Raw genomic sequence first — 21262 nt, forward strand, 5'->3', positions numbered from 1 at the left:
TTACATTGGTGGTTAATACAAAGCTTGTTTAAAGGTAAACACAGCCTTGGGCAAAATTCATAAAAACGTTCTAGTTGTTTTTTTTAGATTTTCAATTTTTCTATCTTGAAAGTAAATGATGATATCAAACTTTTTTCTGCTCTCTGAGATGCCCCAAGTGTTTGATCATAACCATCTAAATTTTAAGGTGTTTATCTTAAAATCCAAGGCTATAAAAGCATTTATTTCTTTATACTGATTGAAAATGTCCATTTCAAGCTTCATACTTGTAAACAGGTTAATTGGCAAGAATACACAATACATTACACTTTAATACAACAAAGTTGACATTAATGTATATCTGTTTAATTGTCAAATAAATACATATGCTTTAATTAAAGTGTATTATACAGAGCTCCTGAGTTCTGGATTCTGATTGGTCCAAAGGTGCTGCTTAATTTTCTATAACAATTTCTAACATTTTTTAATTTTATTTTTTATAAAAAAGCTGCTGTATTTGTGTGTGTGTGTGTGTGTGTGTGTGTGTGTGTGTGTGTGTGTGTGTGTGTGTGTGTGTGTGTGTGTGTGTGTGTGTGTGTGTGTGTGTGTGTGTGTGTGTGTGTGTGTGTGTGTGTGTGTGTGTGTGTGTGTGTGTGTGTGTGTGTGTGTGTGTATTATTGTCTGACAGAAAGAGAGAAAACCTGGTGCATAAATGATTGCGGCGTAAGTCATAGCAGGAGCTTCCTTGATCCACAACATTAAATAAAATAACAAATTAATAAATGGAAAAGAAAAGATGCTGAAATTTATGAATGTTAACATTTAATTTATGAAAAATAAATAAATAAATAAATAAATAAATAAATAAATAAATAAATAAATAAGCAAAAGTAAAACCCAGTATTGCATCTTTTTACTATTTTTTTTTATTTTCATTTTTTTTTTTTTGCTTGCTTCAGAAGTCAGCCAGTCCAAAATATTAAACAAAACAACTTCTACAGTAAATATACACAATTACACTCGCAATGAAGCAATCACAAAAGAAAAGTATCACACAATAGTAAAGTTTCCTGGCTTGCCTCACCAGAGTTGTAAATAATAATTATTTGAGTTTGAAAAAGTCTGCCGTATTGTGCATGAAAATCCCAAGAGTTCAGCAGTTTCTGAACACTTAAACTAGCCCATCAGACACAAACATTACCATAATTAAAGTCAAACTGAACTTTAATCTGAATGTTAACTTCTGCCACATGATTGGCTGATTGGATAACATTTTTTATTTGTCTCACACACACACACACACACATACATACTGGGTACAACATGCAGTCAAATGCTTTATGCAACTGTCCGGTATATAAGAATAAAAAAAAATGCAATTTAGGATAAAAAATAAACCAAAACCAAAAGGAGATAGATAAATAAAAACGTATAAACTATATAAAATGTGAAAATATAAGTGGAGAAATAATGTATATACATATGCATAAATATACATATGGCTTTTAAAGATTGTCCTTAAAGTGTCCGGGTGCAGTATGGTGTGTAAATAGTGTATAAACTGTATAAAGTGGCACTGTGCTGTGCGAGACCACAGTATGTACACAGCATGTGTACTTGTGCTCCTATTAAAATGGACAGTGTAAATACATAGTCCTAGTGTCTGTTTGCGACTAACAAGGCTAGACCTTTTATAAGATGAGTACATGTGATAATAAAACCTGTCAACCTGGGACTACTTTGGTTAAAAAAGAGCATAATAGAAAAAAAAACAAAAACAAAAAAACAAAAACAAAAAAAAACAGTTCCTCAACAATATCTAGCTCAACTATATATTCTACATTATTTTGTTCTAAAAATGTGTGAAAAAATGTGTGAAAATAAATCGATGAGAGTGAAGATCTTAATGAAAAACAAGAAGTTTATTCCAGTGACAAAATACATGACGTCCTTTGGGGTGGAAGTCATGGCCTAATGTTTAGAGAGTCAGACTCCTAACCCTAAGGTTGTGGGTTCGAGTCTCGCCCCCCCACCCCCCGATTGCTCCCCGGGCGCCGCAGCATAAATAGCTGCCCACTGCTCTAGGTGTGTGTTCACGGTGTGTGTGTTCACTGCTGTGTGTGTGCACTTTGGGTGGGTTAAACTGCAGAGAACAAATTCTGAGTATGCGTCATCATACTTAGCTGTATGTCACGTCACTCATCGGAGTCAGTAAGAACACAGGACAAATCCTGCTCAAACGTTTTATACTGTTTTCCCTTTTTTGTAGTATAAATGAGATTCTGCTTTGAATGTGTATTGGGCGTAAGAACCGAGTGTCTCCCAAATGGCTGGGTCACACGTTGTTATCTAGCCGGATGCCTTTAAATGTTAATCATGGTCACGTACACCTTGGCTTGGTATTGTCACAATTGTTATCAACCAAATGGTCACTTTAAATGGTAATCGCGGTCACGTAGACCCTTTGTTATTGTCGATCCTTGATGTCCTGCTGCCGCTTCCATACTAACGATTGAATCAAGTTTATTCATTTAGAGTTCTAAATGAGCTCTTTTCGATGTGTATCTTGGAGTAGAATTTGGGTGCATTTATCTGTCATTTCTTACAAAACCTTGGAACTCAGCAGCCCAAACCCTCAAAAACAACCCCAGACCATTAGTATTATCCTCCTCCACCCAAACTACTTGGTCCAGTTTGGATCAGTGAGCCTTGATCGCTCTTGACTGGGTCCTTTGGAATTTTTATACCATGCTAATAGAACATTCATTCATTCATTCATTCATTCATGCATTCATTCGTTCATTCATTTTCTACCGCTTATCTGAACTACTCTGGTCACAGGAAGCCTGTGCCAGAGGTGGGAAGTAACGGAGTAAAAATACTTCGTTACTGTACTTAAGTACATTTTTAATATCAGTATCAGTACTTTACTCCACTATTTATTTTTCGGACAACTTTTTACTTTTACCCATTACATTTTTACACAAATATCTATATTTTTTACTTCTTACATTTTCAAAAAGGACTCGTTACTTTTAGTATTATTCCTTCTCATTGAGCGCTGTTTCCAGCCTATCATCCTATCATTGTGCGGCTTTTTCCCCATGTGACTGGTGTACTGTATTATTTACTGGCTATCAGACATAGACTAAGGATAGCGGAGCTAACAATGAGCAGCGCCTACAAAAGGAATGGCTAATGTTAATTCAGAGGGAGTCACCGATGTTAAAATAACTAACAACGAGGACATTCCTGAACACACATGGCCATATATGAGGGAGATGTTTGAAATAATCGGCGTCAAAAAGGATTCCTGGCGAATGCGTTGTGAATCGTGTCACCCAGGGGCGGTTCTAGCCCTTTATTAGGGTGGCTTCAGCCCCCTGTCTGTAATCTCAGCCACCCTAAAACTATAAGGATCATTTTTACTTTCATAAATAAACAATAAAAATTACTTTAAAATGCAGGACATGTCGTCGATGGGAAAGAAAATTATTTATCAGTTTGATCCAAGAGCGATTTTTTGTATTTGCTTCTACACGCGTGTGTTGTAGTCTTTCAAAAGTGCGTCTTCAGCTGTCTGCTTTATTTGAACAGAAAAGCACAGGTACGCGCAGCGTGCACGCGCAGTCAGAGCTGGAGGCGTTTATCTATAACGTTAATCGGCGGAAAGACGCAAAGACGGCAACCAAAAGCAGTGAAATTTCACTATTCTTATTACCAGAGTTGTCAAATAATATATAATATAGAGCTGTTCTTGTTTTAAATTCTCACTGAGTGCTAAACTCCCTAAAGATGAAATCCTAGAACCGCCCCTGGTGTCAACCCAAAAAACACGAAGTGCTTAAATTTAATTAACATTAATTTTGTCATTTGTAAAACATCACAATAATTTTGAGTTGTTTCAAGGACAGAGCTGGAATCTCCTCACAGTTTGGGATATGGCCTTGATACACTGGTATACATTATATTTCCAAAAGTATTGGGTCACCTGACCTTTCCTGCTATATGTGGTTGTTTTCTGATCTCATCCCTACTGAACACCTTTCTGATGAATGTGAACGCTGACTCCACCCTCCCTCACCTACACCAGTGCCTGCCTTTCGTAACACTCTTGTGGCTGATGAACACAAATATCCATCAGCACTCTCCAAAATGTTATACACACACACACACACACACACACACACACACACACACACACACACACACACACACACACACACACACACACACATATATATATATATATATACATATATATATATATATATATATATATATATATATATATATATATATATATAAAACATGACATGAAAAGTCACTACTTCTACTTTTACTGGAGTCTTTTGCCAACTCTGGCCTGTGCCTATCTCAGGCGTCATCGGGCATCAAGGCAGGATACACCCTGGACGGAGTTGTAAGCTTCAGAAATATCTTTTGTAATCTATCTCTGTGATACAGTCATGGCTGTTTTCTATTTTTGATTATTGTGTTTTCTATAAAATTTGTTTTGTTAAAGTGCCTTGGTTATTTTGCAAAACACTGTTCTATTAGTGTGGACACGGTGGCTTAGTGGTTAGCAGGTTTGCCTCACACCTCCAGGGTTGGGGGTTCGATTCCCGCCTCCTCCTTGTGTGAGTGGAGTTTGCATGTTCTCCCCGTGTCTCGGGGGTTTCCTCCGGGTACTCCAGTTTCCCCCCCTGGTCCAAAGACATGCATGGTAGGTTGATTGGCATCTCTGGAAAATTGTCCGTAGTGTGTGATTGTGTGAGTGAATGAGAGTGTATGTGTGCCCTGCGATGGGTTGGCACTCCGTCCAGGGTGTAACCTGCCTCGATGCCCGATGACGCCTGACATAGCCTGGCACAGGCTCCCCGTGATAAGCGGTAGAAAATGAATGGATGAATGAATGTATATAGTATACTATAGTATAGTACAATTATATAGATACAGATATTTATAATCTTACTCTCCAGTGTCACCTAAATGATGAGGTTCACTATAAAGTCTGTTTCCTGCCATGGCTTCTTTCTCATGTCATCTCAAGTTTTTCCTTGCCATCACTGCGTGTGGCTTTAATTTTTTTTAATTGTACATTTTTATATTTCCGTAAAGCTGTTTTGAGACAATGTCCTTTGTTAAAGGCTCAATACAAATAAATCTGAATTTAACTGAATAATCTTTTTTTGCTTCATCTATCAGTGGGTTTAAAGTGTGGGTTTGCACACACACACACACACACGTACACATACACACATATAAAGTGGTGATTTTATATTTTTCTGCATGTTTGTCACACATTAATGTTTCAGATTATCAAAAAAAATTATATATTAGTCTAAGCTAACACAAATAAGTTTTGAAATTAAGGTTTTTATTATTAAGGGAAAACTAACCTTCAAACCTTCATTGTCTTGTGTGGAAAGTGTTTACCCGAGGAGTGGCCGGCCGACCAAAATTACCCCAAGTGCGCAGTGACGACTCATCCAAGAGGTCACAAAAGACCACAACAACATCCAAAGAACTGCAGGCCTCACTTGCCTCAGTTAAGGTCAGTGTTCATGACTCCACCATAAGAAAGAGACTGGGCAAAAATGGCCTTCATGGCAGAGTTCCAAGACGTAAACCAATGCTGAGCAAAAAGAACATAAAGGAACGTCTCAGTTTTGCCAAAAAACATCATGATGATTCCCAAGACTTTTGGGAAAATACTCTGTGGACTGATGAGACAAAACTTAAACTTTTTGGAAGGTGTGTGTCCCATTACATTCATGCTCGAAAACCCTCCTGTGTGGTTGAATTACAACAATTCTACCCAAAATTTATCCACAGCACTGTAACAGACTCACTGTAAGTTATCACAAACGCTTGATTACAGTTCTTACTGCTAAGGGCGGCCCAACCAGTTATTAGGTTCATGGGGCAAACACTTTTTCACACAGGACCATGTAGGTTTGGATTTTGTTTTCCCTTAATAATATAAACCTTTATTTAAAAACTGCATGTTGTTTTTACTTGTGTTATCTTTGACTATCTTTGTTATAAGTAAAATAAAAAGTCAGGAAGGGGGCCAAGACTTTTTCACACCACTGTACACACATACATACATACGTACATACACACACACACACACACACACACACACACACACACACACACACACACACACACACACACACACACATATATACACATATAAAGTATAGATTAGATAACATACTATAGTTTACAGAGACAAAGAGAGAGATATTTTACTACAATGTTTTACTGTGCGAATTGTGTGCAGTTTAATTCTAATACACATTTACCTTTATTAAATACATTTTTTACCTCACATCCATAAAAAGTCCAGACTTCAGGACATATTCAGGACCCACACTTCTGAACAGCATTAACAATAAGTATTAGTGATAACGTTTCGTGTCCATATTGCCAGAGCAGTGTTTGGTGCAGTTCTTTTCAGATTGAGTAAAGCTTAAGCTGTTCCTCCATGTCTTTTTCCGTCACCTCTCCAAACGTGTCCTGGTTTTCTTTAAGTAGCTTGAAGATTGCGGCGAGCTGCTCCTGCTGAACCCTGAAACGAAGACGTTTAAGAATCATGCAGAAAGATATATATATATATATATATATATAGAGAGAGAGAGAGAGAGAGAGAGAGAGAGAGAGAGAGAGAGAGAGATATGTACCTCTGTTCTTCCTGCAGCTCTTCTTTACTCATCATTTTCTCAAGCTGGCTCGTCCTCAACATACCGGGCATGTACTTTAGAGCCTAATCCTCATTATCCTTCCTGTTTCCTGTCACACACACGCACACACACGCACAGATTGATGACATGATTGGCATATTTCTGCTTTCACAATTTCTAAAAAAATCTAAGGACCCCAAGAACAATCATTAACATTTATCATTAAATTAATCATCACAGTCTTCATTCGTCCTCGGATAAATTAGTACTGTTTTGTTTATATTTTTAAACTAAAAATAGACTATTATTATTATTATTATTATTATTATTATTATTATTATTATTATTATTATTATTATTATTATTATTATTATTATTAATATTAATAACAATACTACTACTACTACTACTACTACTACTACTACTACTACTACTAATAATAATAATAATAATAATAATAATAATAATAATAATAATAATAATAATGCCTGCATTTATTTTTTTCACAAAGTGACCAGTACTTTTGGTTTAAATCTGAATATAGACAATTATTTTGAGCACTAAACAGATTATTTAATTATTAAGATCATGATGTCTAGCATGTTGGGAAAAAAGTCCTGTTCAACCTGTTCAGGAACATTAGATTAGATTTGATTAGATTTAACTTTATTGTCATTACACATGTACAAGTACAAGGCAAAGAAATGCAGTTTAGTTCTAACCAGAGTACAATAGCAGTAAGTGCAGGATATACAGTTTGTACAAGAGTTCTCTCACTCATTTTCTACCGCTTTTATCCGAACTTCTCGGGTCACGGGGAGCCTGTGCCTATCTCAGGCGTCATCGGGCATCAAGGCAGGATACACCCTGGACGGAGTGCCAACCCATCGCAGGCACACACACACTCTCATTCACTCACGCATTCACACACTACGGACAATTTTTCCAGAGATGCCTTGTACAAGAGATAAATAAGTTAAATTATTGGTAATATGGACGTGATTTACAGATGTGTGTGTACTATGAACATAATATACAGATTTACAGAAGGATATGTGCTGTAACAAAATATATGGCTATTACTATAAACAGTCATTTACAGATGTGTATGTATTATGAATGTAATATACAGATGAATATAATATAAAGATAAATATATATGTGCTATGAATATAATATACAGATGTCTATTACTCAAAACTAAAATTTACAGAAGGGTATGTGCTATAAACAAAATATAGTTATTACTATAACCGAAATATACAGGGGGATATGTACTATTAACATAACATACTATATTGCTGTTACTATGGACCTTATTTAAAAAAATTGTGCACATATTGACCCCATGACATCTACCAAGCATCCATTTATTAAAGAATACAAGCAAAATAAAGGTGTATCTTTCCCCATACATCCTGTTCAGCTTGTGTACCAGGACACGGTCAAGTGACACAGGACACTTGAAATTGATCTAACAGGTAAATATGCCGTAGGAGGTTCTGGAACCGATCCAGACACTGTGTTGTTTTTTTATACTCTGGCCATTATGTACATTATTTATTTACAAACCAAGTGTAGATATGATTATATATTCTAAACGACAAATTAACAGGTTATAGTGTTCTTGTGCTTTTGGAAGACTTTTATATAAATACTTAAAAAAAACATTCTCGAAGTCTAAGAGCAGGTTAAGGTGACTTGTTCTGAAAAAATGACAAAAAAATACAGAGGATCAGTATTTGTACAGCACAACAGACACAGTCACAAAGCTGCGGATATACTGTACAGAAATCTATATATTGTACGACTTGGATCCTCGAAGAACGACGACAGAAGCGACAGCAGCGAGGATGAGAAAAGCCGTCCTGAAGAGAAAAAAACGTCTCTTCTCTTCTCACACCAGATAAAGCGAATGTAAACATTTACTCTTCCACTTAAGTGTTATTGTAAAGTAAAACAGTACTACGTGTATTGGAAGGGTGTTCAGTGTGAGCACATTCATCACATTAAACCTTTATTTCTTGGGTAAGAGAAGACTGAATCTGCATCACAAATCATCTGTTCTTCTGAAAATTTCCATTACAGACACTGTTCCTTCCAATCGAATTGGGCTCTAGATGGGATATCGTGGTCACGAGGTACACTGTCGTAAGGTGTGATCGAAAACTTGAGCGCTTCACACTTCGGGTCCTCGAGCCGAATAACATTGTACATTATTTATTTACAGTTAAATATGTGGCACAGTCTACACAAACCAAGTGTAGATATGATTATGATTATACGCTACAGGAAATGCAGTTATAGGTGGTTAAAAAAAATTAAAAAAAAAAATTAAAAGAATTAAAAACATCATAATCTGATCTTAGTCTTATTAATACCAGTTGGTTCTCTGATTGCGTGCAAACCCCACCCACCCCCACCAACCCCATACAGTGGCATTGCGGGGCATTAGAGGGCTTAAGCCCGTCATGTACTGCCAAATGTCATTTTTTTTAAAGACTGAAAACATTTTAGACCACAAATAAAGAACTTATGGGCTTATTTATATATATATATATATATATATATATATATATATATATATATATATATATATATATATATATATATATATATAGTGGTGTAAAATGTTTTCAGTCTTTCAAAAAAACCGGGGCGGTTGACAGTACATGACAGGCTTAAGCCCTCTAAAAATATATATTAATAATAATAATAATAATAATAATAATAATAATAATAATAATAATAATAATAATAATTCATTCATTCATTATCTACCACTTATCCGAACTACCTCGGGTCACGGGGAGCCTGTGCATATCTCAGACCTTCTCAACATTCAGACTTGTTCTGAAAAAATGACAAAAAAATACAGAGGATCAGTATTTGTACAGCACAACAGATACAGTCACAAAGCTGCGGATATACTGTACAGTTATTGTACGACTTGGATTCTCGAAGAACGACGACAGAAGCGACAGCAGCGAGGATGAGAAAAGCCGTCCTGAAGAGAAAAAAAAGTCTCTTCTCTTCTCACACCAGATAAAGCGATTGTAAACATTTACTTTTCCACTCAAGTTGTAATGAGAGCCATGAGGGCTCCCTCTGCTGGCCTGCAGAGGATTTGCTGCACTTTAGCATCAGGACTCCATTTCCCACTATTCATTGCACCACCAACTCAGCAAACCTGTTTCCCGTTTGTAATCACTCGGTCTATTTAAGCTCACTCAGAAGTCTTTCGTGTTGCGAGGTATTGTTAGCACTGTCTGCATGCTGAGCATTTATTCTGTTCTGTCTATTGCCCTGTTTTTGACCTTGTTTGTGGACGTTTGCTGCCTGCCCTGACCTACGCCTGGATTATTGACCTCTGCTTTTGGATTTCCTTTGATGTTGTTGTTTGCCTGATGTGTGACCTTTGCCTGTCTTGGATATTGACTAATAACCTGTTTCACGTTCATGACAGAATACCTCGCCACACAAGATCCAGCGGTTTATTGCATCCACCCTGGTTTCATCACTGCATCGGCCATAAACCCAACAACCAAATCCAGCATTCCCAAGTCTTCCGGCACCTTCTCTGACCACTCATCTAAGGATTCAGCAGTGATATTTCCCTGTTCCGATTGTTGTGTTCCCGTACCCCGACATGTACCGATACAGTGGCATACAAGTTCAAGTGTTACCCCCCTCCACTGAAGAAGAATGGTGGGACAGGTTGGACTACTTGATGTCTCTCTGCCAACAAGGATGAGCTGTGAGTGGTTTTGACCAATTGTTCTGGACATGTGTGACTGGTTTGAACCCCAGCAATGTGGATTTAAAGTTGTACTTAAATGACTGTTTGGATGAACCTTTGTCACAAGCAGAAATGCAAAGCTCACAAATTTTGGACTTTTGGGGTTTTGTCAGCAATTTAGAAAGCCGAACCCGATGGAACTTGTGGGAAACCCCGGATGGAAAATCGGGTGACAAAATGGCCGCCACTATGCCGGTCTCTGCCCCTAAACAATCGGAAGAGAATGCTTTGCAAGCCAGGCTGCCGGGTCTGCACCTACACCTAAAATGGCTACCATTTTACCTGCCCCTGTTTTCAAGAGGGCTACTACCGTATCTGCACCAGCGGTTAAAAAAGCCACTGTCCTGACAACACCTGTCCCTCAGAGGGCCGTTACCATCCCGGCACCTGTTGTCAAGGTGGCTGCCATTCCTGCATCCCAACCACTTCACAAAATGGCTGCCACACCCCAACCACTTCACAAAATGGCTGCCTCACCTACCTCTCCTGTTCCTGCAAAGCCACAACTACCAGTGTCTAGTCTACGGGACCCCCAGATGACGTCTGTACGGGTGTCTAAGTGTCAAAATCCAGTTATGTCAAGTTCCCAGGGCTACAGAGGTATGTTCTCTCAGTTCCATGCCTCCTGTATTGGCTATGGCACAGTGGTATGCTTGCTGCTCTTCTGCTTCACCAGGCAGTTCCCAAATCCATGACCATCGGAACCATCTGACTCTCCTGAGCCATCTGAATCTACTGAATCTGCTGCTGAGTCCTCTGAACCAATGGAATCATCGGAATCAGCTGGATCACCCAGACCCACTGCCCCATCTGAACTATCTGGACCATCTTTACCATCTGAATCTGCCGAAACTGCCGAATCGGCTGAATCTACCGAAGCATGTGAATCCTGAAACCTTCTGAATCAATCGCGTTGCTTGAAGAAATGAAAGGTTTTTTTTATTACAGGAGCAGGAACTTGCAGCAGTGGGTGTGGCTTTTGTTGTAGAAGCCTCAATTTGATACAAAAATGGCAGAGGATACAAAAAAAGATACAAAAATGGCAGAGGAAGATTCTGGCAATGTCAGTGTTGGTGGTTCCGGTGCAGAGGCGCTACCAAGGCCTTATCACGGTTTGGGAATAATCAGTGATAGTTTGTGTTCTCCGGTTGGTGGGCATGAGCTGAGCTTCTTCACTGAGGATGATGTGGAGCTTGTTGACACACTGACAATTAACTCTCTGGAACAGTTCAAACGTTCACCCACGGAATTGTTTCGGATCGACAGCAAGGACAGCGGTGACGGCTCCCGAGCGCTGTTCTCCACATCAGACCTGGGCTCAGAGGTAACACATCACTGAAGATCCTTTGGAGATTGAAGTAGTGGAGGTTAAAGGTCACCGGTCCGATCTGTGGCAGTTCCATAGCAATCGGGGCTCTAACAAGTCCGTGCCAGTGATTTCTTTCAAAGAGGCCATGGTGAAGGATGCAAACATGTCTTGTATTGATGAAAAGACTTTGGAGTTGAGTTCTCCAAAATATGGTCAAAACATTGGTCATATGCCATACCACATATCCCCTGAGGAGACTTGGGCCCCCAGTGACCGCAGCAGCTTAACGGCTAAGATGTGCATGGGATCAGACAGTCAGCAAAGAGCATCAGAGTCTGGATGTCCAAAGAATATACAAAAGAGCAACTCCAGTTCTTCTAAGGAGAAACACTCAAGTTTCCTGTCTTTGAGCTGTTTCAAGGACATTATTCCTGATATATCACCCACAGTGACCACCACCACCCACTCAATTCCTGCTGAAATCAGCTCACCACCGTCTTCTGAGGTTGAGGAGTCTCTATCAATGTCCGTTGAGCAGGTGCTTCCTATGGCGAGTGAATCCACGAATGAGGACGAAACGTCCTACTCTAATGGACACTATGGAGATCCTGATTTTAAAGTAGACATGTCTTTACCTGTGAAGATGGCCAACTATGAACTCTCTGCCTGGCCTGAGATGGTCGTTTCTGGGTTCCCTGAACTCTGCCTGGCCTGAACCAACAAATTCTCCTGTGTTCTCTGTCTTGTGGTTTATTTCACTGGCTTTGCCAGCCCCTCTACTTCCTGTCCCTGTTTACAGACCCAGAATATCTCCAGCACCGCCTTGTATTGCGATGCTGACCAGTCTACCGAGTTGCTCTGTGGCTCCACCCTGGTCTTCAGTCCTGCTCTGCCTGCGGTTTCAATCAGGTTTCAGATCACAAAACTCAAGACTTCTGGTAGTTCCCAGAATATCTAAGTCTATTAAAGGTGGAAAAGCATTTTCATATTTAGCTCCCAAACTTTGGAATAGTCTTCCTGATAGTGTTCAGGGCTCAGACACACTTTCCCAGTTCAAAAGCAGATTAAAAACTCATCTCTTGAGTCAGGCATACCCACACACATAATACATCCCATAAAATTATGCACCATTACATTAGACTTGCACATTTTTATGAACAGCAGATGTTAATCCCTCTACACTGCTTTTCTCTTTCTACCCATCCCGAGGCATCCAGAAATTGTACCAGCTCCGATCGTCTTCCGTGTGATGAAGATTTTGGACCTCCACTGAGATGAGGCCGACTCTATGAGAATCCTGAGACATCTACAGATCTACCAGCTCCAGTTGGATTCTATGATACCAAGAGGAGATCTGAACACCATGTGATCTTTACACCAATACAACAATTGTTTGACTGTATATTTGTAATCACACCCTCTAATGTCACCCATATGAGGATGGGTTCCCCTTTGAGTCTTGTTCCTCTCAATTTCTTCCTTACCAATTTAAGGGAGTTTTTCCTTGCTACTGCTACCTGAGTCACCTCAGACTTGCTCACTGGGGATAAATACATATACATACATACATACATACATACATACACACACACACTGAACTATATATATCTTGAATTTTTACTATATTAATTCTCTATATTTCTCCTTATGTTAACCTTCTGTTCTATGTTTATGTTCTGTAAAGCTGCTTTGAGACAAAGCCCATTGTAAATAGCGCTATACAAATAAACCCGAATTGAATCGAATTGAACAAAGAGGTAAAGTAGCAGGAAAAACTGCTCCACATTGTGGAACAAATCTTTCATGACCCAATAATTCAGTAAAATACCAAATCCATATTACAACAAGAAAAAAAATTAGAACAAATTATAAAAACACACCTGAATGCATGTAAATATATGTGATGCAAAAAAAAAAAAGAGTCCAATAATGTCAGACATTGGTGTCATTGGTCCTGTCTTTGATAAAGGTTGATGATTCCAGCATCATGCAGCTTCTTCCAGGTTTTCATCTCCAGTTTATAGTCATGATTGATGTAAAAAATAACACTGGTTTTTGTGGTTCGTTCAAAATAATAGTTGGAGTATTTGCTGTAATCTGCAGTTATGTATCCGTAAACGTCCACCTGAATTACGATAAAAAGAGACGTGAGCTCTGCAATCAGCAATAACATATCGTTTATAAAGTAAATATAAAAGAACTGTATTTATAATCCTAACATTAACATCTATTAATATTAATATTAGTAGTAGATGTAGTATTGTTGTTGTTGATGATGATGATGATAATAATAATATATTAAGATTAAGATGAAAAGAACAGCAATACTTACTCTTATTAACCTTCATATTATAATGAGGTTAATAATAATTTACTATTCTTGCTGTTGTTTTTAATAATAATAATAATAATAATAATAATAATAATAATAATAACCAATATAGTTGCAAGCAGCGATGGCGGGCCCTCGCACATTTTTTTTTTATCACTATACGGTGCCTCCCAGAAAACAATGCATGGTGGGCAAGTGCATCAAGTGGGTAAATATCAGTGGACTATTTTATGTTGTTACTGACCCATTTGGGGACTGTAGGTAAATGAAACCCCACATTTTAGACAAACGAGGGCACTAGTGAGCCACCTAAGAGACCCACCTTTGTCTGAACTTTTTGTCCACAAAGCCGACAAATGTGATGTATGTGTCAAATTTCAAGTTAATTTAAGCACGCCAAAAGCCTTAAATATGCCTGAAATAAAAGTAAACTTTGACACGATGCCATGGCAACAGTGCTTGAGATATCAAAAATCCGTTCCCAGTTTCGCATTGGATTCAATCGCATGAATTCCCTAGGAGAAGTATTTAAAAGTTCATTGCATGCAACTGTGAAAAAATCCACCTTTGTGACTGACACACTTCCTGGGGCCTGTTGGTGGCACTATACCCGGGACTCACAATAAGCACATCGATGCGATCGGAATCCTTACCCGAACATACACACCGCGTGTCATCACAATAAGACATTTTTTGGCTTAGATAGAAGACACTTCCTGTTTCTCCGAATTCGTCATAACTTCGTCGCCTCGCCATGGCAGCACCGTTCGAGCTATCAATAACCCCTTCAGAATTTAGCAAGTGCATCATCTCATCATCATGTTCACCATGTTTGATGTCAATCGCATGAATTTCCTAGGAGGACTACTTAAAAGTTCACCGCATGCAATTATGAAATAATCCAAAATGGCCGAGTTCCTGTTGGGCGGAGCTCTTAGTTTAGAGCACGAAAGTTGTTTGGGAGAGATCTATCTATCTATCTATCTATCTATATATCTATATCTATATCCAACTCTCGTACATGTGCGTACATAATTGCCCGATCTGTGCACAAATGTTTGTTTTTGCATTACAGGGAGCACTACGGAGCCCCCCTGCCAAGCCCGTATTCCAGCCTTTGCCCAAGCCTAGCGTAGCCCAACTCTGACGTGTGTGTCAAATTTCAAGAGTTTTCGAGCATGTTAAGGGACCCCAATTGGCCAATGTGTGCAAAAAAATAAATAAATAAACCAAAGCAAAAACAATAGGGCTTTGCACCATTCGGTGCTCGGGCCCTAAAAATAAACCCGAGCAAAAACAATAGGGCTTCGCACCATCGGTGCTCGGGCCCTAATAATAATATAAATATATAAATGAATGAATAAACAAATTAATTCTTATTAATGATAATAATAATGATAATAGATAGATAGATAGATAGATAGATAGATAGATAGATAGATAGATAGATAGATAGATAGATTTTTATTAATAATAGATTATTATTATTATTATTGTTGTTGTTGTTGTTGTTGTTGTTGTTGCTATTTATACTGAAGTAACAACAAAAGACAACTGTTTACTTACAGGTAAAATGTATAATGAATTATTTATTGCTGAATTAAAATCTTTGCTCGCAGTAAATGTTTGTCTTCTGTTAATACTTCACGTAATTTATACACACAACAAACAGAAAAGCACAGCCTCGGTCTGATGTGAGATAACAATAATCTATTAGATCTTCTCACAATATCGCAGGTATGAAGAGCCAAGAACAATGTGAAAGCTCCATTGGATGGTCTGTACTTATGCCAGTACGACTGCTCTAGACTTTTAGATGGCAGGAATCTAAAATCATGAACACACACACACACAGACACACACACACACACACACACACACACACACACACACACACACACACACACACACACAAACACACACACACACACACACACACACACACACACACACATACACACACACACAATATCAGTAAGTGTAGCTATGTTCGGTCATATAGAACACTAGAGTACGTGTGACATCTGAAGTTACTAAAGTGAAACAAATATGCTTATGTGATTATGAATAAAATACACACATATTCAGGATTAATTTGTTATTTTGTCCTGAGAATTATTATTATATACACAATACAATACAAATGTATTGTGGCAACTCTTAAAGGTGGGGTGTACGACGTTTGAGAAATGCTTCAGATACCCGAGTCAGACCGACAAACAAATCAAACGTGTAGCCAATGAGCAGAAAGGGGCGTGACTTGTCAATATGCAGCGGAGAGAGTGTTCAGTGCGCACGTGTGACATTAGCAGAACGCGATTGAAACACTGATATGGCGGATAAAAACGAAAAGCGAAGAAAGGCTTACGATAAGGCAAGAAACAGTAGGACCCGTGTTAATATAGGATCAGCTTTCCAGCACTGGAGAGAAATGAAGAAGCAGAAAGGCCTGCGATGGGACACCGAGGTCACTTTTTTCCTTCTTGATAGGTGAGTAACGTTGGTTTTGCTTTGTTACACAAAACTAATATATGCCTTTGTCCTTTACATGATTATGCTTGTGTGTCATTTTTGCTTGTTTGTTTATCTGCAATCGTATTGTTCTTCCCTTCAGCTATGATAAAGACACATTTGTTTCCATTAGTTGCCTGGGTTACGTATGTATGTGTGGGTGGAGCTATCAATACAGGGGTGGGACCCATTTGCGTTAGGGGCGTGTTTGTTTTGGTGATTTCAAACGTCAACATTGGCTTTCAAATATCGGACACCCCACCTTTAAGAGAGAAACAAAATCATTAAAACATAACACTTATGTGTACACTGTGAAATATATACAAGATTGCACACAAATGTATTGCCTTGATCACGTTATATCTTTTTCCCAGGGGCCAATCAAACTCGAGTCGAGTCTTTTTTTAATATTTGCCAAGCAAGTCTCAAGTCTCAAATTTGTGACTTAACTCTGACACGAGTCAAGTCATATGACTCGAGTCCCCCATCTCTGTTGTTCATAAGTATCTAAACTTTGAAGCCGTTATCTTCAATATTAAAAACATCCCATAAGAAGATGTCCATTCCACTGATGGAAAAGAAAACCAGCGTACAGAGACAAAGTGCACGCTGTAGTGTATATGAAGTGTATTGTGATGCCTTTTATAAAGTCTTACCCAATCAAAGAGACATTATTTTCATTACAGGAGGAAAAAAAAAGATAGAATTTATTCAAACCTGTTCCGAACGTATCTTAAAAAGTCAGGATGAAGAACATATAAGGAATCCTTTCGGAACCTGTCGCTGTAGTGGGTATATGGTCTGAGTAATAAAAGGTTCATCAGAAATATTTAACAGTTCTTTATAATAATTATTATACATATACATAGAAATTCACACTTCTGTTTACTCGGCAAATCAGACAATTAAATCCGCATCAATCATTACGAGCTTGGTAAATATTTGATTTTAGGTTTTATGAAACACAAATAGTCCTGTGTCTAAGACCGACATCTTACCTGTAACTTTTGTAAGATCCGTATGTCAATGTCTTGTTCAGTAGAAGGCCTTCGAGCCACTCGAAATCTCTAAGACCCTCTGGGATCATCACATATTTAATTCCCTTTGGGTTTGAATTTAAAGCAGTTGAGTCAAAAGTTTGCACCCCAAAATTAAAAAGACAAAGACATAAAAAAGAGAGAGAGAGTTGAATTTATAATAAATGTAATAATAAATAAAATAATACAGCAAATAAATAAAATAATACAAATGAGTTTACAACTAATGTGTATTCCAAAAGTATGTTTAAAGGTTTGCATTTTAAAAAAGTAAATAAACTAAATTTAAAAAAAAATTCTGCATAAAGCATAAACATTCAAAATCATTCAAAAATGTGTTTAAATTTAGAATTAAAATAATAAACAAAAAAACTCATTTCAAATAAATGTACATTTTCCACCCAGAGATCACAGTACGCAGAAATTTTTTACGCTATTTAGACGTGACAATAACACGCCACCGACCTCATCCTGTGGAATGCGTTTGAAGCCGTAACTTGCTAGGCTTAAAAGAGACTGGCTTAAGGAGTACGAGGTGTGAACGTACACAGAGGTTTTATAGCCCACGTCTTCCTCGAAGCCTTTCGTCACTGCTCCGTTCACTCTGTTGGAAACAGAAGTTAAAGGTCAGTGGATACGTGTCCTTACTATCAGAGTGCTATAGAAAGCTGTTCTCAGGTTTCAAACAATGTCTAGAAAGGAAAGTAAGTCAAGAGCCGCAGATATTTTCTTCTTTACCGGAAGACGTAATTGTGAGAGTCTATCTCTTTGCCCATTCTGGAGCCGTTGAGGATGCCACCGGTGCCAACGACAGCGCAGTGGATGCATCCATCTGGCGAGTCACTGGGCACTGGTAAAAGCTGATTGTATATGGGCTTGGGGATCAAATCGACTGCCTTTTTGATGTCTTTAGATAAACCCAAATAAACAACAAGGAGAAGAATGAGTAGCATATTTTTGTGTTGTTTTTGCTCTGAGAAAACAAACCAAGGACTTTTTGATGTACACTAATTATATAACATCAGCAGCTAGATGATATTATCAGATTACAGATGATAATAATGTGTACATAGTAAACCACTTTTTTTGAACATTTACTGGAGCCTTTGAATAATCCAAGATGTATTCGAACCATTAATCCATCCATCTGACTCTAGTCCACAAGGCAGGGCACGCCCTTGACAGGACGCCAGTCTACTACAGGCACAATTGCACACACCCTCATACACCTGTTTACATGCTACAGATAATGTTGGGATTTCAATCAATCTACAATGCATGTCATGCATATCTTTGGACTTGTGGAGGAAATCGGAGTACCTGGAAAAACACCCGAGACGCAGGGAGAACGTCCAGAAACTCCACACAAACATGACGGAAACGAGAATCAACAACTGTGGAAACATGTTAACCACCAAGCCAGCCAACCTGCTCACCCATATAGTTATATTCCATAAACCCAAAGGGGTTGTTGAAGTGTGCTAGACGGTTCCACTCGTTCATATCGAGGTGGCCGTTGTGAAACCAAAGCTGGATGTTCCACATTGCAGCCTTCTGAAACTCTTCATCTTTGGAGTTCTGGTGAGACACAGGGCAGACCTAGACAGTAACACAAGGCAGCATTAATACCATCCACAAAAAACCATATTACAGAATCAATCTAGTTGAAGAAGATGAAGGAAATTCAGACCGGTCGTCGTGCTTCGCTGCGCTGCATATAAACATCCTCAAAGTCCCACCTGGGCATCTTTGTGAATTTGTCTTTGTAGATGATGGGAAAAGGTGTTACGTTGATCGGATGTTTAAGCTCCGAAGCTTCTTTCATGGTTTTCCTGGGAGACAAATTGAACAAAGGCGTATTATCCACATTCCTGGTTAGAAGATTTCTTTTGTTTTCTTCTCCACCATGCCAAAATAAATCTGAACTCCTTTTAGGATTATCAACTGCCTGAAAACTTGAAAGACAACAGGATTAAAAAAAAAAGATTCATCCTGATAGTAACTCTGACATGACAGTACAGACAGAAGACCACTGGTATAACTGGAAGCTATTTCTAATCCAAACATAACACTTCTAGTTCAAACAAGTAGCAGAAATCACATATCTATACAAAAACACATACAAAAACATACCAAATCCATTTTACTGGAATGTTGATCCAAATTAAAATATAAATCAGGCTACAGAAAACCAGGAATGTTGAAACAGCAACCGCTTGGCTTGGCATAGTTCAGGATCTTTCAAGAGGCGTGTTGAAATATAAGGCGTGTGATGTGAGTGTCTTAAACCACCTTAACTAAAAGGGGACTACAAAACAAACTTGTAATGAGGCACACGTGATTGTGACGTATTGCTCAACCTTCCTTCTAAACAGATTTAATATCTATCTATCTATCTATCTATCTATCTATCTATCTATCTATCTATCTATCTATCTATCTATCTATCTATCTATCTATCTATCTATCTATCTATCTATCTATCTGTCTGTCTATCTGTCTGTCTGTCTGTCTGTCTGTCTGTCATTAGCAACATTATGCTTATGTACACTAAACGTGTGTACTAATGAACACTGAATAAACTCATGACTCAGAAAACGCAGGTAAAAATTTATTTACTTAATCTTTTTTCTTGAGGCCACAAAAATGAAGATTTGTCATGTCTAAGTTTACACTGGTGGTTAATATGAAGTTTATTTAATTGTAAACACAGCCTGGGGCAAAATTCATAAAAACGTTCTAGTTGTTTTTTTTAGATTTAAAATTTTTCTATCTTGAAAGTAAATGATGATATCAAACTTATTTCTGCTCTCTGAGATGCCCCAAGTGTTTGATCATAACCATCTAAATTTTAAGGTGTTTATCTTAAAATCCAAGGCTATAAAAGCATTTATTTGTGTATACTGATTGAAAATGTCCATTTCAAGCTTCATACTTGTAAACAGGTTAATTGGCAAGAATACACAATACATTACACTTTAATACAACAAAGTTGACATTAATGTATATCTGTTTAATTGTCAAATAAATACACATGCTTTAATTAAAGTGTATTATACAGAGCTCCTGAGTTCTGGATTCTGATTGGTCCAAAGGTGCTGCTTAATTTTCTATAACAATTTCTATTATTTTTTTCTTTTTCTTTTTATAAAAAAGCTGCTGTATTCGAGTGTGTGTGTGTGTGTGTGTGTGTGTGTGTGTGTGTGTGTGTGTGTGTGTGTGTGTGTGTGTGTGTGTGTGTGTGTGTGTGTGTGTGTGTGTGTGTATTATTGTCTGACAGAAAGAGAGAAAACCTGGTGCATAAATGATTGCGGCGTAAGTCATAGCAGGAGCTTCCTTGATCCACAACATTAAATAAAATAACAAATTAATAAATGGAAAAGAAAATATGCTGAAATGTATGAATGTTAACATTTAATTTATGATTGTTAACATTTAATTCATGAATGTCTAAAATAATAATAATAATAATAATAATAATAATAATAATAAATACATAAATAAATAAGTAAAACCAGTATTGCATCTTTTTTAGTATTTTTTTAATTATTATTTATTTTCAGTTTTTTGGTTTTTTTTGCTTGCTTCAGAAGTCAGCCAGTC

At 37.8% G+C, this 21262-nt stretch overlaps 1 protein-coding gene and 1 long non-coding RNA gene across 2 annotated transcripts; both read right to left on the reverse strand.

Annotated features, from left to right (window-relative positions):
- Positions 1–6232: 6232 nt before the first annotated feature.
- LOC125145289 lies at positions 6233–6867 on the reverse strand. The gene is made up of 2 exons (XR_007143631.1): positions 6672–6867; positions 6233–6559 (listed from the first exon to the last, which is right to left on the reverse strand). It is a non-coding gene; the product is annotated as an uncharacterized LOC125145289 (long non-coding RNA).
- Positions 6868–13429: 6562 nt separating this feature from the next.
- Positions 13430–19901, reverse strand: LOC125145288 (alpha-N-acetylgalactosaminide alpha-2,6-sialyltransferase 1-like). The gene is made up of 9 exons (XM_047816945.1): positions 19793–19901; positions 19350–19491; positions 19096–19258; positions 18398–18566; positions 18125–18263; positions 17621–17724; positions 17340–17423; positions 15839–15938; positions 13430–13904 (listed from the first exon to the last, which is right to left on the reverse strand). The coding sequence occupies exons 1-9, from the start codon at positions 19885–19887 to the stop codon at positions 13725–13727; spliced, it is 1176 nt and encodes a 391-aa protein (XP_047672901.1). The 5' UTR covers positions 19888–19901; the 3' UTR covers positions 13430–13724.
- Between the last annotated feature and the right edge of the window lie 1361 nt (positions 19902–21262).

This window comes from Tachysurus fulvidraco, chromosome 8, assembly GCF_022655615.1.
Source record: "Tachysurus fulvidraco isolate hzauxx_2018 chromosome 8, HZAU_PFXX_2.0, whole genome shotgun sequence".
NCBI classification, from domain to species: Eukaryota; Metazoa; Chordata; class Actinopteri; order Siluriformes; family Bagridae; genus Tachysurus; species Tachysurus fulvidraco.